This window comes from Kryptolebias marmoratus, linkage group LG11 (assembly GCF_001649575.2).
Source record: "Kryptolebias marmoratus isolate JLee-2015 linkage group LG11, ASM164957v2, whole genome shotgun sequence".
NCBI lineage: Eukaryota > Metazoa > Chordata > Actinopteri > Cyprinodontiformes > Rivulidae > Kryptolebias > Kryptolebias marmoratus.
In genome coordinates this window covers 20,154,196-20,169,849 of record NC_051440.1, presented here as the reverse complement: position 1 = coordinate 20,169,849, position 15,654 = coordinate 20,154,196, and the positions used below count along the sequence as shown (strand labels likewise).

Below are 15,654 nucleotides of genomic sequence, written 5' to 3'. Positions count from 1 at the left end.
CCAAAAGTTAACCAGTTTTAGATCTGCATCAAATGATTAGTTTCTGAAAGTTTCACTAACATCCATCCAGCGGGTCACAAGATATTTTAGTAACAGAGTTTACTTCAAACAGTTATTAGAAAAGATCTTGCAAAATCTATTAGCACTCAGAATATGTGGTGGGGATCAGTCTCAGCTACAGCCACCTCAAATATTAGCTCAGTATTTGTCAAATTGACTGAATTGTAGTAATTTTTGTGTTTTTTAAGGTCAGTTGGCTTTGACAACCATCTGACTGCAAGTTTCAGTAACATTTGTCCTGTGATTCATACAATATTTTGGTAACATTCACACACACACACACAAACTTTATTGTCCACGTTTCACCTTTTGATGGCAGGCAATTATTATACAGAAGGGCATTCATACTCATTTCTTTGCAGTCCAGCAGATGCATCACTTGTTCTTGTTCCGCATGCACAGAGGATATTTTTCTTTGCCTGCTCTTCTTTTTTTTTATTCTTTGCTGCCCTTTTATTTTGAGGCACACTTCCATTTATCTTCCATTCAGATGATTGTGGTTAAAGGGAGAGTTAACTGTACTTTTCCAAGCAATAATGAAGTAGGTTTAGCAGAGAATGACCAGTTATAGAATCTTCAATATCTATAATTGAATCACTTAAGCAGTCCTGACTATTAGTGAGGAGACTCGAGCATTAGCTGAGAGAAAATTTTAATTTTTTTGGGGTGGGGGTGTTGCTGATGACATCATAGGTGTAGAGATTTAGCACAGAGACGAGACAAATGTTGCACCTGCCTTTAGCACCTGCACTCATCTTGTTGTGTGTATGTATCCACTTTAATGTGTGTACTTGTTTCTGTGTGCACACTGATCCGTGATTGTGTTTGAGTGTAAGTACCATCCTTAATGTGAACTTCTTTTCTCTCAAGGTAATTGGTTGATACAGTGCACCCGTTGAATTAGAATGAAGTTATTTGCCATCAAGCTGCAGTGACTCTTCTGTCCTGTTTTCTTCCCTCGGGCCTTTTTCCCACCATCTGTTTTTATGAGTGATGGGAGCCTTCTAAGACACAAATCTATGTCTCAGTGTGTTTGTGCCTGGGTTGAAGTGTCTATTAGCTTATGTTTAATCGGAATGCCTTTGGGGTTTTAATGCTCGTCTCTTGAGCTGTGAAAAACCCTGATTTCACAGCGGACATCTGATTGGCAGTAATGCCTGAGTGCGACCAAACTGCAACACAGGGCTGGTGGTCGCTAAACATGATTAGAGACAGTAATGATGACGGAGGGTCAGGTTAGTCTGACAGAGCACAAAAATTATGTTCTCAGCAGCTGGGAAATGGATATGTAAGCTGTTTTGAAAGGAGCCCGTAAATATTCAGGATTTACATAGTGGCGTGTAATGAGAGAAGATCAGCACTTAGGAACTCATGCAGTCACATTATGAATGCATTGATATGCACAAGTGTTAACACCTGTGATTTCCTGGTGCTAAGCACTAAATCTGAGCTGAGTTATACAATATATATTCTGATTTCTTGAAGAAAGCCTATCAGAGGAACTTAGCCAACTGCGCTTGTCAGATGGTTCCGACTAAACCTGCTCAGCCTTTTAGCATCAACAGTGTGTGGGCTCTCTGCAACAATCACTGTAATTGTCACTGTAAATGTCAGATTGTCACTTTCTGAAAGTGACAATTTGACATTTATAACTCCATTACAATTGGACAGGTGTGCACAGGTCAGACTGTAATCAGGGTTCAGTCATCTCCCACACTGTGTTTCTGTCTGGAACTGAGTCCGACACTTCCTGGGAACATAAACACAGATGAGCCACTCACATTGCATATCAACCTCGAGCAAAGATGAGACATTATGTGAACAGTTCGCTGGATGTGGGCAATATGGGTGGGTGTGAGGACATGAGAACATTTGACAAGATGACTGGATTACAGGCTTTCTGAAATGACAAAAGCTTGTAAGAATGGTAAATAATGCAGAAGCTAAATCTGGGGATTTCAAACAGGCATCTACCCAGTTCTACTTTTAGTTTCTTTACAAGGTCTATTCCCTTTATCCTCCATGTGCTGCTGCTTTAAATATCAAAATAACTCCAGTGGTTTCACCTATTATGAACCAAAGCCGTAATGACAAATGAAAAACATTTGATTTGTGCAGCAGATACCTGTTTTTAAGAATGGGAGTTTATTTAAAATGTGTTTTTGCTTTGGCCTCATTTTTGAAACCATGTACCAAGCAGAGTCTTTGTGCCTGAATTCAGTTGCTTTTTGTAGTTACATGCACTAAAAACAACTCTAATTGAATGACGTCTCCTGTGACACCTTAAATTTTTTAAACCCTCAAAAATATCCAGTAGCGGGAGAAGAAGTGGACTTTTTTCACAAACCCTTGATTTTAAGATCCTGAAAAGTTGTCTGTGTAGATTCTTAGTGAGTCATGCTGTTTTTGAGAAAGAGTCCTTTTATAAGCCTGATAAATAATATTAATTTTAAAAAAAAACTGACACTCCTTAATTAATTAGTTAATCTAGCCTGGATGAAGATTTTTTTCCAATTTGTTAATACGCCATGCTCTATTACTTGTGTCACAGCTGATAAAGTAATAATCAGTGATGGTTATTAAACATAACATTTCAAAGTTAACTATTTCTCCTGATTCTTGAAGATATTTATTTTTCTCACCTGAAACATTTCTTTTTTTTTTTTTTCAAACTGTTGAGTGTTCTCATGTTATTGAAGCCACAGAATGAATGAATAGATTAATATCTCTGTGGACATGATGGGTTGTTGTTTCATGTTGACTGTTTTCTATCTATTTTTTGTAGAAAAGTGTTTATTAGCTTGTAAATGTTGACATTGGTGTTGTAATAAAAAAGTACAAGCTCATCCATCTTTCAAAAGCAAACAAAAATCAAAAGTCCTGAATGAATAGAACATTGTGGAAAAAAAATCTTGTTGTTGTTTTCTTTCACTGTATTTTTTTTTGCCACAAAAAAGTAATGTGGACAAGGGTGACATGAATGTATAGTGAGGACTAAAGTACTAAAGCCAGTAATACACTACATGAGATGATTACATATGAGGCAATTGGATGCGGTGGATTCAGGAAGAGGAGACGTGTGAATAGCACTGGAAAAAAGTGACCGGCATGATGTAGAAGAGAGGGAGGAAGATGGGGAAAGTGCGGGGTGTGACGGAGAGCAGAAGGGTAGGAAGGGAATGGAGGGAATGGAAGAAAGAGGATTTATTGAGGCTGCAGGGAAGAGCAGCATGATAGCTCTCTGATGGATTAGAGGAATGCATGAGAAATGGAGTGAAGAGGAGAGAGAGTGTGAGTCGGGAAAAGTGAAGTTTTTGAGCTTCCTTGGGGCATCTCTAAATACTGCTATCATTAATGTAGTTGAGAGAAGTGTTTTGCTGAGAATAGACTTTTATTTAAAGGCCACCTGTGGGTATTAGAGATGGAGAAATCAGCAAAGAGAGAGATGTGAACAGGGTGACAGTCAAAAATTGAGTTGGAAAATAAAAGACAGGCTGACTCAGGGCACTGTTTTTAGCCACTAGTGCACAGAGAAGAAAAAGTGCCATCATAGGAGAATAAAAGGACATTAGTAATAGCAAGAGGCAGAAAATACACTCTCTATTTCACTTCAAACCCCGTTTTTAATACAGAAAGTTTGTGTGGCAATCTGCCTGTTGGACAGACGGCACTTCTTTAGTCCAAAGGGTTTTTTATGAGATGCTTGTGAAAGAGCTGGTATGAGAAAAAAATAAGATAAAAAAAAATTCTCTACCTTTCATGCCACATAAATATTTCATGCTTTGGCTGACACAGACTTCAGGCAGAGATGATATTCTCTGAATACTGTTTAGCTCCAACAGAATCCTCTTATGTTACCCAGCCTCGTACAGTTTCTTTGTCTGACTATCTGTTCAGCACTCAGCGAGGGGAAACTGGAAACAAAGACTCCAATTAGTCAGGCAATTAGACTCTTGTTTTGTGTCCTTCGCTCATCCTTTGAGTCACAGAATAACAGCTACTTTTTTGCCTTCCATCTCTCATTTGCCCTTCATTTGCTCTTCTAGGATTTTTTTTCCTCTTCTTGCTTGAATTTTTGTTAAAACTCACATCACTGTCGCATTTGTTGTATTTTTTTTTTCTATTTTACTTAGTAAAGCAGTTGGTTTAGGTATCTATCTTTAAATTTGTCTCTTTCTGTTTCTCTCTATTAACTATTAAATTTCTACTTTTGAACTATAAATATTTTGAAATGAAGTTTGTCAGGTTTTTCGCATCATTTTCTTTTGTTTTTGTACTTGCAGTCAAAATATTTTTTTACTTATTCTACTCAATACTTATCCTTTTTTTTTTTACCAATTTTATGAAAAATAATCATTGCAAGGCTTCAAACTTGTTATTGCCAACACGCAGTCACGTGACTGCAAAAAAGGTCTCCACTTTGACTTCCAGCTGAGACATGTGGGAGTTTGCATGTTTTGCAAACTCATTCTCATCATTCTGTGTGCCTGACTCCCCCCGCCCACATACACACACCCAAACAGGCATGTTTTGTTAATCTAGGAATCTAAACGGAAAATGGGAATGAGAGTGTGTATATATAGCTATTTAACTTGTGTGTCTTTGGGTTGACCCTGTGGTGATCTGCTGATGGTGCTCTGCACATCCCCAGCCTCCCTGCTGCTGGGAACAGGATGGAACCAGAAAATGAGTGAATGGATGAATTAATAAATTAGGTAATCTAATAAATAAACATTCCACAGTTATTTCCACTAAACAAACCCATGTCAAAAACTAAATCTTCAGTTAAAAATTATTTATTCTTGTTAATCTTTCCCTATTTCTCAGTGGGATTGTTTTGTTGTTGTTGTTGTTGTTTGTTTGATTTTGGTTCTGATTTCCAGTTCTGTTGATGAATCTGTTGTCTGGAGTATGTAGACTCTTGGTTCCTGTTAGTGAGTGCTTAGTCTCTCACAGCATCCTATAACAGATAATCTAATTTGTATTGCTAATCTTTTCGAATTTAGGATTTCTTTGTAATATGTGTTTTTAAATATGGGCAAAACTAGGCCAGAATAAAGAAAATCCTCAAATTTGCACATGTTAAAGGTGGGGAGAGTTTTGTTCATATAGGTAAATGTTTGGTATATATATATGTATATTTTTGGAAGTGTGTAGTCTTTTATGTCTACAGTTAGTGTAACTCTGAGACAGTGTGGCGGCAGACTGTATCCTCCCATGTCAGACATTAGATTATCCCCTGGATCGAGTCAAATTATGGTTAGAAATACACGGTCTAATGAAGGGTCAGGAAATGTAGCGATATTCTCAAAAACCATTTACAGTGGTCTGGTCTGGGAGAGGAACTCAATTAAGTGAAACTACAAACAGGAAGTAGAAAAAAAAATCAGTTCAGGGTGGCCAGAAAGCCTAAAAAAATATGCAAAATGATTTTTACTATAACTTTTTTTTGGGTGTGAGTGCAATTTATTCTCTGTGTGTGTGTATTTTCTTTCTTCAAGCATGGCTCAGCACAAAGTTGGGGTTTAGAAATGCTGTGATATTTGTATCATTTTGACGAAGGGCAAGCCAGGAGCTAAAAGTGGCACTAAGGTTTGCTGAGTGCCGTTTCAACCGCTACACAGACAGAAATTCCCTATTCATGAGAGAGTGACCTTTATAGCACACTGTCGCTGCTCCCCTGCACCTGCAATGATTTATTGGCTACCGAACGCTTGTCAGCTGGATGATGCAGAGGCGTTTCTGCCCAGGGCAACACGTGACTGTCCCCCTTCAGCCTTTGACCTTCCCTTTCAACTCAGCCAGCTACATCAAGCGTGAAAAATACACACATAGACAACAAAATATGTTCAAATGTGAAGTGGCAGCATTGTTGGAAGTCCTCACATTTATGTGCATTTATGCACGGGTTAAAAACCCAAATAATTAGTTAGAAAATGAAAGTAAGTTTGTGACAGTTGAGGAGATAAAAACAGAGATTCTTTGTTGACTCTGTTTAAATTACTGAACTGAAACAACCACATTTGATTTGATCATATTTACAGAAAATGTTTTCTCTTCTCCTCAGTTAGACTATTATTTTATCCTTAAGCAGAGATAGCTTGTTCATAAAGGACACGTTCTCACAAATGTTGTTTTTTTGCTGGAGCAGTGGATGTGCTCATGGATCTGTGCATTGAAGTGGAAGCTTTTGAATATTACTGGGTTTGTGTGTATTTTGAGAGTTAATGTTGTGTGAAGCAGTTCTATATCTTTTATTCCTTAGCTAAAACTAGCTTATCATGCAAAAGAGTTTTTATAAGAATGAAACCTTTTTGCTTTGTGTGAGTATTAAATTGGCGTGTGAAATAGAAGATATGGTAAAGCGTTAAATAAGCCCTTTACTAACCAGCGTTCCACAGAAATGTGATGCTTTAAATAAGTGGAAAATGTTGATTTATGTGGAGCATCAATTTTCTTCCTCGTATGCTTTGAACAAGTGGTTTATTCCGGACTTGAGGCTTATAATATAGCTCTACATCGTTGTTTATTTTCCCATCTTGTCTCTGGCACAGTTTTACTCTAAGCACAAAAACTGGTTTATGCTCAGCAGGCAAATATTTGTACTTTTAAAGATACACATTTGCTTTAGTCATCTAATTTCCAAATAAATTCTGCTCCTTAGGGTTTTCAGGAACCAAACTCTACTCACTGTTTTGGATCTGATTTCAAATAACGCTTTTTTTTATAAGAGTAGATTGCTAAGAAAAGCCATCTGATGTAAATATCCACACAGGCCCAAACCTGCTGTGAAGTTGGCATGCTGTTTTAAATGTCAATAATAGAGAAGAAGACGATCTGCAAATGAATCTGATTATAATAATGTTAAACTGTTTTTTGTTGTTGTTTTTATTGGAAAACATGAGAGAGGAACCACAACTAAAAAGGTTGAATATTGTTTAAAAAATAAACAAATTATTCACCTGATGGGAAATTTACAAAGCTAATTAGGGCATTAGCAACAATATCAACTAAGGGAGGTTGATTATTTAACAACTAATGAAAAATGGCATAGACAATTATTTAACAAGTTTTTTTTCTTCTGTACCAAAATAAAAATGATCCTGTTTTTATAGTCCTTAAGTAGTATATAGTTTAAAACAAACATGTTTGTATCGTGGGAATATTCATATAAAACTGATGATAAATCTGTTTTTTTTGTTGTTTTTATTTAGTCTGATCTCATCAAGGCGGTACTACTTTGAGATCCTTCACAAGCAGGATGACAAGGGATCAGATCATGTGGAGGTTGGGGTAAGTTTTCACATCTAAACTTTTCTTTTCTTATTATGTTTTCTTTTTTTACTGGTATTTTAAACCCTCAGGTTTCCAGTTGTCTGTGAATGTGAATGGTTTCATTGGTCTGGACAAAGTCTGTCCTCGAGGCAATAAAGTTTTCATTTAGTTTGACTTCTGTACTCTGTGTTTATCAGTGACAGGCTGGTGACGGAGCAAGTGACAGTTGGAAGGAAAGCTGTAAAACGCAGATCTTTATTGTGCCTTCTGTCCTACACATATGTTGGATTTTCCTTCTTTTTCTGAAGGCTTATTTGGACTCAGCTCTGCTCCTGAAATACCAAACTTGTTGCTGATTTTACCTGTTAAAGGATGAAGAACACAGATATTTGCTGTCCTTGGCTGTGCCTTCCTATTTCTTCTTCTGCCATAGTTATTTCCAAGAATCTTACTCTTTCGTTATTCCTGTCATTTTTCTTCCTATTTTTTTTTGTTTTGTTTTACTTGTTTAGATTCTCTGTTTTCTGTTTGTTTGTCCTAGACGTAGCCGTTTCTGTTTTCACTGCATGCGCCAGCTTTCCTGAAGAGATTTATTCATTTCTAAAAAATATATAAATGACTAATATGTTTGTCTTTCCCTTCAGACAAACATAGTAGTGTCAAGCAGAAGTTTTTTTTGTTTTTGTTTTTACTTTATAAAACCACCCATGAGACCGTCAGAGTGTTTGCCTCGGTAGAAATCATTTAATATAATAATAATAAAAAAACATTATGAAGGAGATTAAAATCATGTGACGGAAAGTGTGTAGGTGTGGGTGTGAAAATGGTGCCCCAGTAAGGCCCCTGTGTGTGATTTAGCGATGGAATACATTTTACACCTTGACAAACATAGCAGATTTACCGTGACCAGCCCACAACAGTTTATAAGCCCAGGGCTCATAAATCACCAGAAAGCCAGCAACTCATTTGTTAAAGAGCAGATAATGTGGATTCAGTGCTTCCTGCTGTAAACTGTTTGTTATATCTGAACCTGTGACGTTACAGTCAACACTGATCAGGATCTTTGTTAGGCAGCTCTTCTTTTGAGTAAAAGAATGAGGGTAAATGTCTTACATTTCACAAGTACTTTACAAAGCAATTATGTTCTTTTCACTGCCTCATTTTGTTTTTCTCAATTGACTTCAAAATAAACTTTTTTTTTGGAGATATGGGAGGCTGCTTGACATGATAAATGATTCCATGAACTGTGGCTTCATTAACTTTCCTAATTACCATCTGGATGTTTGTCAGTATAACACAGGACCTTTTCCACTAGCATAATGGGAAAACATCTATTGACAGCAGCCTGGCAGAATGAAAGAAAGTTTTCCTCAGATTGAGAGAATATCGGAGGAGGGGGAAGAGCGGAATAAAGTTACCCTTTAATTAGCCGTGGCAACTTTATAGACAGGCAGTGGGGTGAGATTTAAATGCAGGATTTTAATGACACAATTTTAACACTCTTGCCGGCCAAGTTTCAAACTGCCCACCAGTTAATACACACATCCCTGTCTGCACACACTCATGGCTGTATTCACAAAGACACAGTAACACACACCTCCTAACATCTGCTACACACCTTCCCCTCTCAATATAAATCAGTAGCGGTCCATCTTCTGTGGAGCCAGGTGTTTAAGTAAATTGTGCGTGTCCTAGTTAGGATATAAATTGGCTTTCTCGGTTTCTTTACAATCCCTTTGACATATTGTAGGAAGTTGTATTTTTCACCCCATTTCACTTTTAGTTCCTCGCCGCCTTTTCCTTTCATTTGCTTTACACATTTCAGCTTTTTCTCGTGATAGATTTGTTTTAATTTAACAGCCTTAATGACAAATTTACTGCACTTTTTTCTTGCATTAACTTGTTTCATTTTTATTTCCAAATCAGTTTCAAGAGTCCAAAAAACAACATTTGTTTGAGCCTTTACTGCTGAATTTAGTTTGCAGAACAGCTTGATTGCTGCTTTATGCCTTTTTGGTTAAAGCCACCGCATAACCTTGCGGTGACAATGTGCCTTGATTTTCTCTTGATACCTTTAATCTTGGAAGTCATTAGCTCTTAATTATAGTATAACCATATTTGGGTCAAGTTGTTTAGAAATTATTGCTAAATTCAGTTTTAGCTTTAACTTAATACACTTTTTTTTGGTCTTCTGGTGCTATACAGAAAAAAAGGTAAAGCCTTTTTGTGTATTTTATCTAGGGCTGCACAATATAACATAAATTTATTGTGTGCACAATCAATACGAGAAAAGATTGTTTGAACTGCAGTACTGTACATAATTGGCACATATATTCCAGGTGCCATACATTCACACTTAGTACACTAATAATATATTTGGCAAGCTGAACAGACTTTCATTGACCTTGATGCCCACACCTGATTTAGATGGCGGTTGCTGAGATGCTAAAGTGTGGCGTTGGGTGTGTCATGATGACAGAACAGAAAATGTGGAAGAACATGGGTTCATTGCAATTGAAATCATCATCACAACTTTCAACAATAATATCACCATCACATGTTCTAATATGGCACAGTCAGTATCTCCATCACTGCCTGCTGCTGAAAGGTGAAGGCAGACAGTTATGTTTTTAAGTGTGTGTGTTTGATGTGTCTGTGGTGACAACTATTTCATGGACAAATTTTTATAAATCTGGCAGAAAGTAATCATTGGACGTGCAACCACAGCTGATTAACTTTTGAAGTAAATCCAATTTCAGATGGCCGCCACAGCTAATCAACCTTATCAGACACAAAATGGCTATCACCATTTTTGCATATATTCAGCTAATATTTAGTGTGGTAGTATCTGAGAGCCACATACTTTAAAGAATTTGTGCAATGTGTAGTGTTTAAAGTTTTGCATTGACTGCTGGAGTCAAACTGAAGTCTGTTAGCAAAATAACTCACAAACCTCTGGACAGATGCTCAGAAATTAATCAGTGGACTAGAACTGATTACCTTTTGGAGTAAATTCAATTTAAGATGATTTCCATCTGTCTAATCAACATTAGCCAACATAAAAAGTAGCGATAACTCAGTCAATTTTAAATATTTGGACCTTAAATCTGATGTGGTAGTAGCTGAGCAACATTTACAACACATATTGCAACTATACCATCTCATGATAATGCACAAGATTGTGTTATTTTTTATGTTTGACCCAAACAGCCACAGCTTTGTCATTTCTCAACATAAGATGATCTCAGTCTAAAACTCTGGCATGGAAGGCAGCAGACATCCCTCGGCGGACTGCTAGGCCTTTAATTTCTGTCCAAGTTAAACTAGTTTGTCCTCGTTTCTGTTGCCGTGAACAGAAATGCCTACATCTTCTTGTCACAGGTTTTTCAAATGTGATTGCAAAGCAAACATATCCAGCAGGTTTTCTTGAGGCACTAGGCTTTCCTCCCACAGTCTAAAAACATGTCTGTTAGCTTAATTGATTCTAAATTGATTGCAGAAGGGAACGTGTGTGTGTGCATGGTTGTTTGTCTTGTGTGCCTCTGTGTTGACGCTGTGATGGACCAGCAATCCGGCCAGGATTAAATTCGCTTTTCCTCTAGTGACAACTACTATAGGCTCCAGCCCTTTGCAGGCCTAAATCACACGAATCAGGTACTGAAATTAATAAATACGTATTAGTCAGACAAGTCTATTTCCTACTCAGAGCTGTCAGGACATCTCTGTAACTGTGATAACTATAACAGAATAATGTTTATTTATTTCTTTATTTTATTTTCTGTCCATTGTACTTGTTTATGTTTCTGTAGTGTCTAATCTAAAATACTTCCACAAATGTAAATTTCAGAATAGTAAACCTAACACCCCATTTCCATATCCACCTCCTCATCTTTCTAAATATTGCTTCTTCGTCCTCAGGCAGGTTGTGATGTGACATGAAAACAAGCTACTGTTTAAATGTCACTGATAAAGAATGAAGAGTGGCATTTATCCCCTAGCATGTAACTGCTTAGTTCTGTTTTGTTGTCAATTGGAAATAAGAACATAATAATTTGTTCGCTGTTTCCATGCTGTATTATTCAGTTAGCTTTTTCAATTAGGTGCATTTTAAACTTTCTGGGTTGTCTGTATCATGGGAATGTTCGATAACAGTATCAGCAAACCATCAAATCGAAGCAGCGATTTGTGTCTTTGTGTCTGAGTTCTGTTGAGGAGATATTTGTTCAGTCTGTCAGGAACACACTATCTCCTTGATGCTAAGCTGCCAGGCACCTGTCAGTGTGCAGCACCAGCCTGGAGATGCACTCCACAGACTTTCCATCCCGTCCTCTGTTTAAATTCATGCTTTGTTTCTCCTGCTGCCACATCTGACACAACCGTTTGTGTGTCTAATCTGAAAAAGTGACAGTTTTGCTCCTGCTTGTAATCTTATATTATTCCTCTTTACTGAAAAATATCTAACAGGAAATTGTGTACCTGGAATGGAGAAGCGGTTAAAGAGGATGGATGGATGGATGGATGGATGGATGGATGAAACTGTGTTTGAGATAAGTCAGCTGTTAGTTGTTAAATATTAAATTATTTTTTGTCTGTGTTTTACTGAATATATGACAATAGAATAAAATATGTCAGTTTCCTTTAAACTCCTCATCTGAACAATAATAGAAATAAACGCTCTAACATACTAATTGTTTTCTTAGTAGGATGTTAGATGTCACTTTGCACCACAGTTACTGAAACATACTTCTGGGCTTGTTAGCAGCATGTCATTCCCAGTGAAGTTCTTGTTGCTCCAGTTGAACTGTTGACAAGTGACTGTTTGTCTGAAAATATAGACATTATCACAGAAGGAGTATTTATTTCTAATAAGGGTTATGCAGCTTATCTTTCACAATTGTGCTGAAGGTTTTCTTCTGTCCACTAAGGAGTTAAATACAACCTAGATTTGTTTTTAAAGAAAGGCAGAAACTAACAAGCTGTATTATCCACCACCCGTTTTATCTTAACCCTTTTTTCTCAGTTTCACTTTAAAAACCCAGAAGATTTTCTTGGATGCCTGTTTGCTTAAAGATTATGATTAATCATAAATACTTTGTGATTTTTAAAGTGTGAAAGAATTATTATACAACATTTTTATGTTTTCTAAAAGTCCAATGAAACCAAAACACCTCAAACACAAATCACTTAATCTCTCAATTAATTACATCTTTTATTCTTTGTATACAAACCATTTTTATACATTGTGTGCTAATTTTTTAATACTGCTTTAATTATTTTTTAATTATTCTAAATTTCTAGTTTTTGTTTTTAATGACAAAATAATCCCCAAACAGCCAACCCTCTTTATCTCAGTGTAAATATAGGTTAAATGAACATTGACGACGTATTTCTGGATGGTTTGCTTCTCCTTATTTTACCGCCCACTCTGCAAGACATGTTTTTCTAAATACTATTTTTTATTTGTCCTGTTTACCTCCCTATGGCTTTAGGCCTAAAACACGCTGTGTGACAGCAAGACACGCTGTAAGAAAAAAAAGATGGAAACCACAGATATTAAAACTTAACGCTCCTTGTTGTCAAATATACTGAAGTGTTTTTCTTTCTGTTAATTATATTTGGCTTCAAATCTGAAGTGATTCTTCTGAGAACTTGAAAATGTCAAGGTTTTCTTTACATATGTGTGAATCTGTGTGTCACCTTATAGAACAGTTTCATATGTGCAGCACCTCAGGTTTTAAAGCCATCAGTTGAATTGAAGGAAACAAACAGTTAGCTCTTACAGAAACGTCCTGATCATTGAGGAATATAAATATGATCATGTGCATGTGAGTTAGATGGAAAGGAAATGTGTGATACTGCAGTGACCATCATTAAAGCATTGGTGAGCTTACTGAACAGTAATAACCTTCATACAGTGGGTGATCCAGGGATGAGACAACCCTGCTGGCTACAAAGAGTCATTTTGTTCTGCATTTGATGCTTTTTTTATTAATTTTCCTTTGTTATTGATTTCTTTTCCTCTCTGTTGAACTGCTGGGGCCACTGAGCAGGCCTCTGTTTCTTCCTGCTGATTCACATTAACATTATTTTACAGAGGATGCACCTGAACACTCTGTACTGTCATGAATGCTCCTGCAAAATAAGATTTTATCTTCACACTAACTAGTTTTTTTTAATAAGTATGGGCCACAGAATGACAAACAGGAGTTTTCATATAATCATGTGCTTACAGGTATACAAATGTTTGTGTATTTTGTGTTTTATGAAGACTGATGGAACATCTACAGTGTTGTGAGGCTAGAAGAGAAGGAATCATGTGATGATCTGAGCCAATTCACATGGAGCTAAAATAAATAATTTACAAGCTAAAGGTTCAACTGTTTCTGGCTCACATTACAAAAACATTCTTGCATCTAAGAGCAAAAAAATGGACCTTCTTTCTTCAAAAATAAATAAATAACACTAACCCATTGTGAAATAATGGTTCATTTAAAATAAAGTCTCATAATGTTTTGGAAAACTTGAAAAGTGTTCCAGTATGTTAACCTATAAGTATCCCGTTTGTTAGCTTGTAGTTATCCCATATTATATCCCATAAGCTGTATGATATATTGCTACCATGAGCTGATATTAATCATGAAGTTTTGTTGTTATTGTTGTTGTTTTTACTACCTGTAGCACCCGATACACATACTATTGTTCCCATCTTTCTCTGATATTTTACATACCTGTCTCCAGACCTTCACAAAAATCGTTTTGACATCTCACACCAGGCAGAGCCTTGTTTCATGAATGTGATAAATGTCACCAAAATTCCCTTTTGTTGTTTCTGCTTGTGCACTGTCACTGCTCAGGTGTTATAAAAACAGTACGCTGCTCTTAAATGGCATTGGCCTTTTTGTCTGTGTGTGTCTGTGTGTGTGTGTGTCTCAGGTGAAAGTAAATCCTTTGCAACTCATTTGTAGCCGAGACTTTTTTTTTTTGTCCTTACTTGACCCAAACTGTGACAGCTTGCCTTTGAAGACAATCCCACTGAAATAATGGCAGAATGGTGAAGTCTTTGGTGCCCTGCTGTGCTTCTCCCTGCTGATGCGCAGCATGACGTTACGGATGTGTCCTCCTTTGATGTTCTTTTGTTTGTGCCCTTTTGTGGGAACAGTATGTGTACCTTTTTGTCAGTGCATCAACAACGGCATGAACCACTGGTCTACATTGTAAATGCAGTCATGTTAAAAACTAAATACTGTACATCATATTCCGATTCCCTATCAGGGCAGAATAAAATCGTGTCTGATTCTAACCAGGTTTTAAAGTTAGGTCATTAAAATCGTAAATGAACTGTAATATGTGACATATTCTTCTGCAGTATTACTCACTGAATAAAAACTAAGTCAAAAGGCAGCCTGATGATGCTTATCAAATGCATTTGATTAAAGTTTGACCATCTTTAAAGGAAGCAAAGGTTTGGTCAAAAAAAGGAATGATTTACATGGCAGCCTCTACGGGCTTCATTTATTATGTTAAATACTAAAGTTCATCTAAATTCTATTAGAAATGAACTGAACAAGTGTGGTATGTTTAGTTCTAATGCCAGGAAAAAGCCTGTTCTCTTCAGGAAGAAGATGGCAGCACAGGTTGAAAAGTTGCATCTTCTGGAGCAATCTCCTTTCAACAGACAAGATCAAATCAGAGAAGTTTGGCCACCCTTGGCAAAAAACAAAGATAGCACAGCAGTACAAACTCCTAATATCAGCTGTTAAAAATGAAAATAAAAAGACTGATGATTTCTGCTTGTTTCAACCATGAACCTTTTTTTACTATTCAAGAATCAAATGTGAGGCTGAGCTGTCTGAAAAATTATGTTTTGCACAAAATAGGTTGTGTTACAGGAAAACTGTCTCAAGCATGATGAAGCTACAGAGTGAAAGACAAAGAAAATGATCAAGGAATGGCAATAAACAAATCAAACTCCAGACTGGAGTCTGATTGCCTTTTAAGCAAGAACACTCTTCGAATTTGTCAGTAATTTTTCACATTTTTTCTTTAAATATTCAACATCATGATCAGAATGAAGACTTCTGATAAATTAAAGTTTCCTCACCCCCAAGTCCAGCAGCTGAAATACCCTTTAATGAAACAATCCTGCTACCTTGGAGTTTTTTAATATTCCTTCTTTTTCAGTAAGTGTTGTCACAAAAAGCACCCCCAACTGGAAAAGCACCATTAGAAAACAACTTGGCATGTCACTATCAAGTACTAGTAAAAAAAACAAAACAATAAAATAGAATTCTCTCATTTTAACTAGAGTTTGAACAAAAA

The 15,654-nt window shown here is 36.6% G+C and overlaps 1 protein-coding gene across 1 annotated transcript in view; it reads left to right on the top strand.

Annotated features, from left to right (window-relative positions):
* Positions 1-15,654, top strand: part of b4galnt4a (beta-1,4-N-acetyl-galactosaminyl transferase 4a) — a 128,882-nt gene that overhangs the window by 101,902 nt on the left and 11,326 nt on the right. The window contains exon 8 of the mRNA XM_037978425.1: positions 7,275-7,353. Coding sequence (XP_037834353.1) covers positions 7,275-7,353 — 79 coding nt within the window. The remainder of the gene's footprint in view (positions 1-7,274; positions 7,354-15,654) is intronic.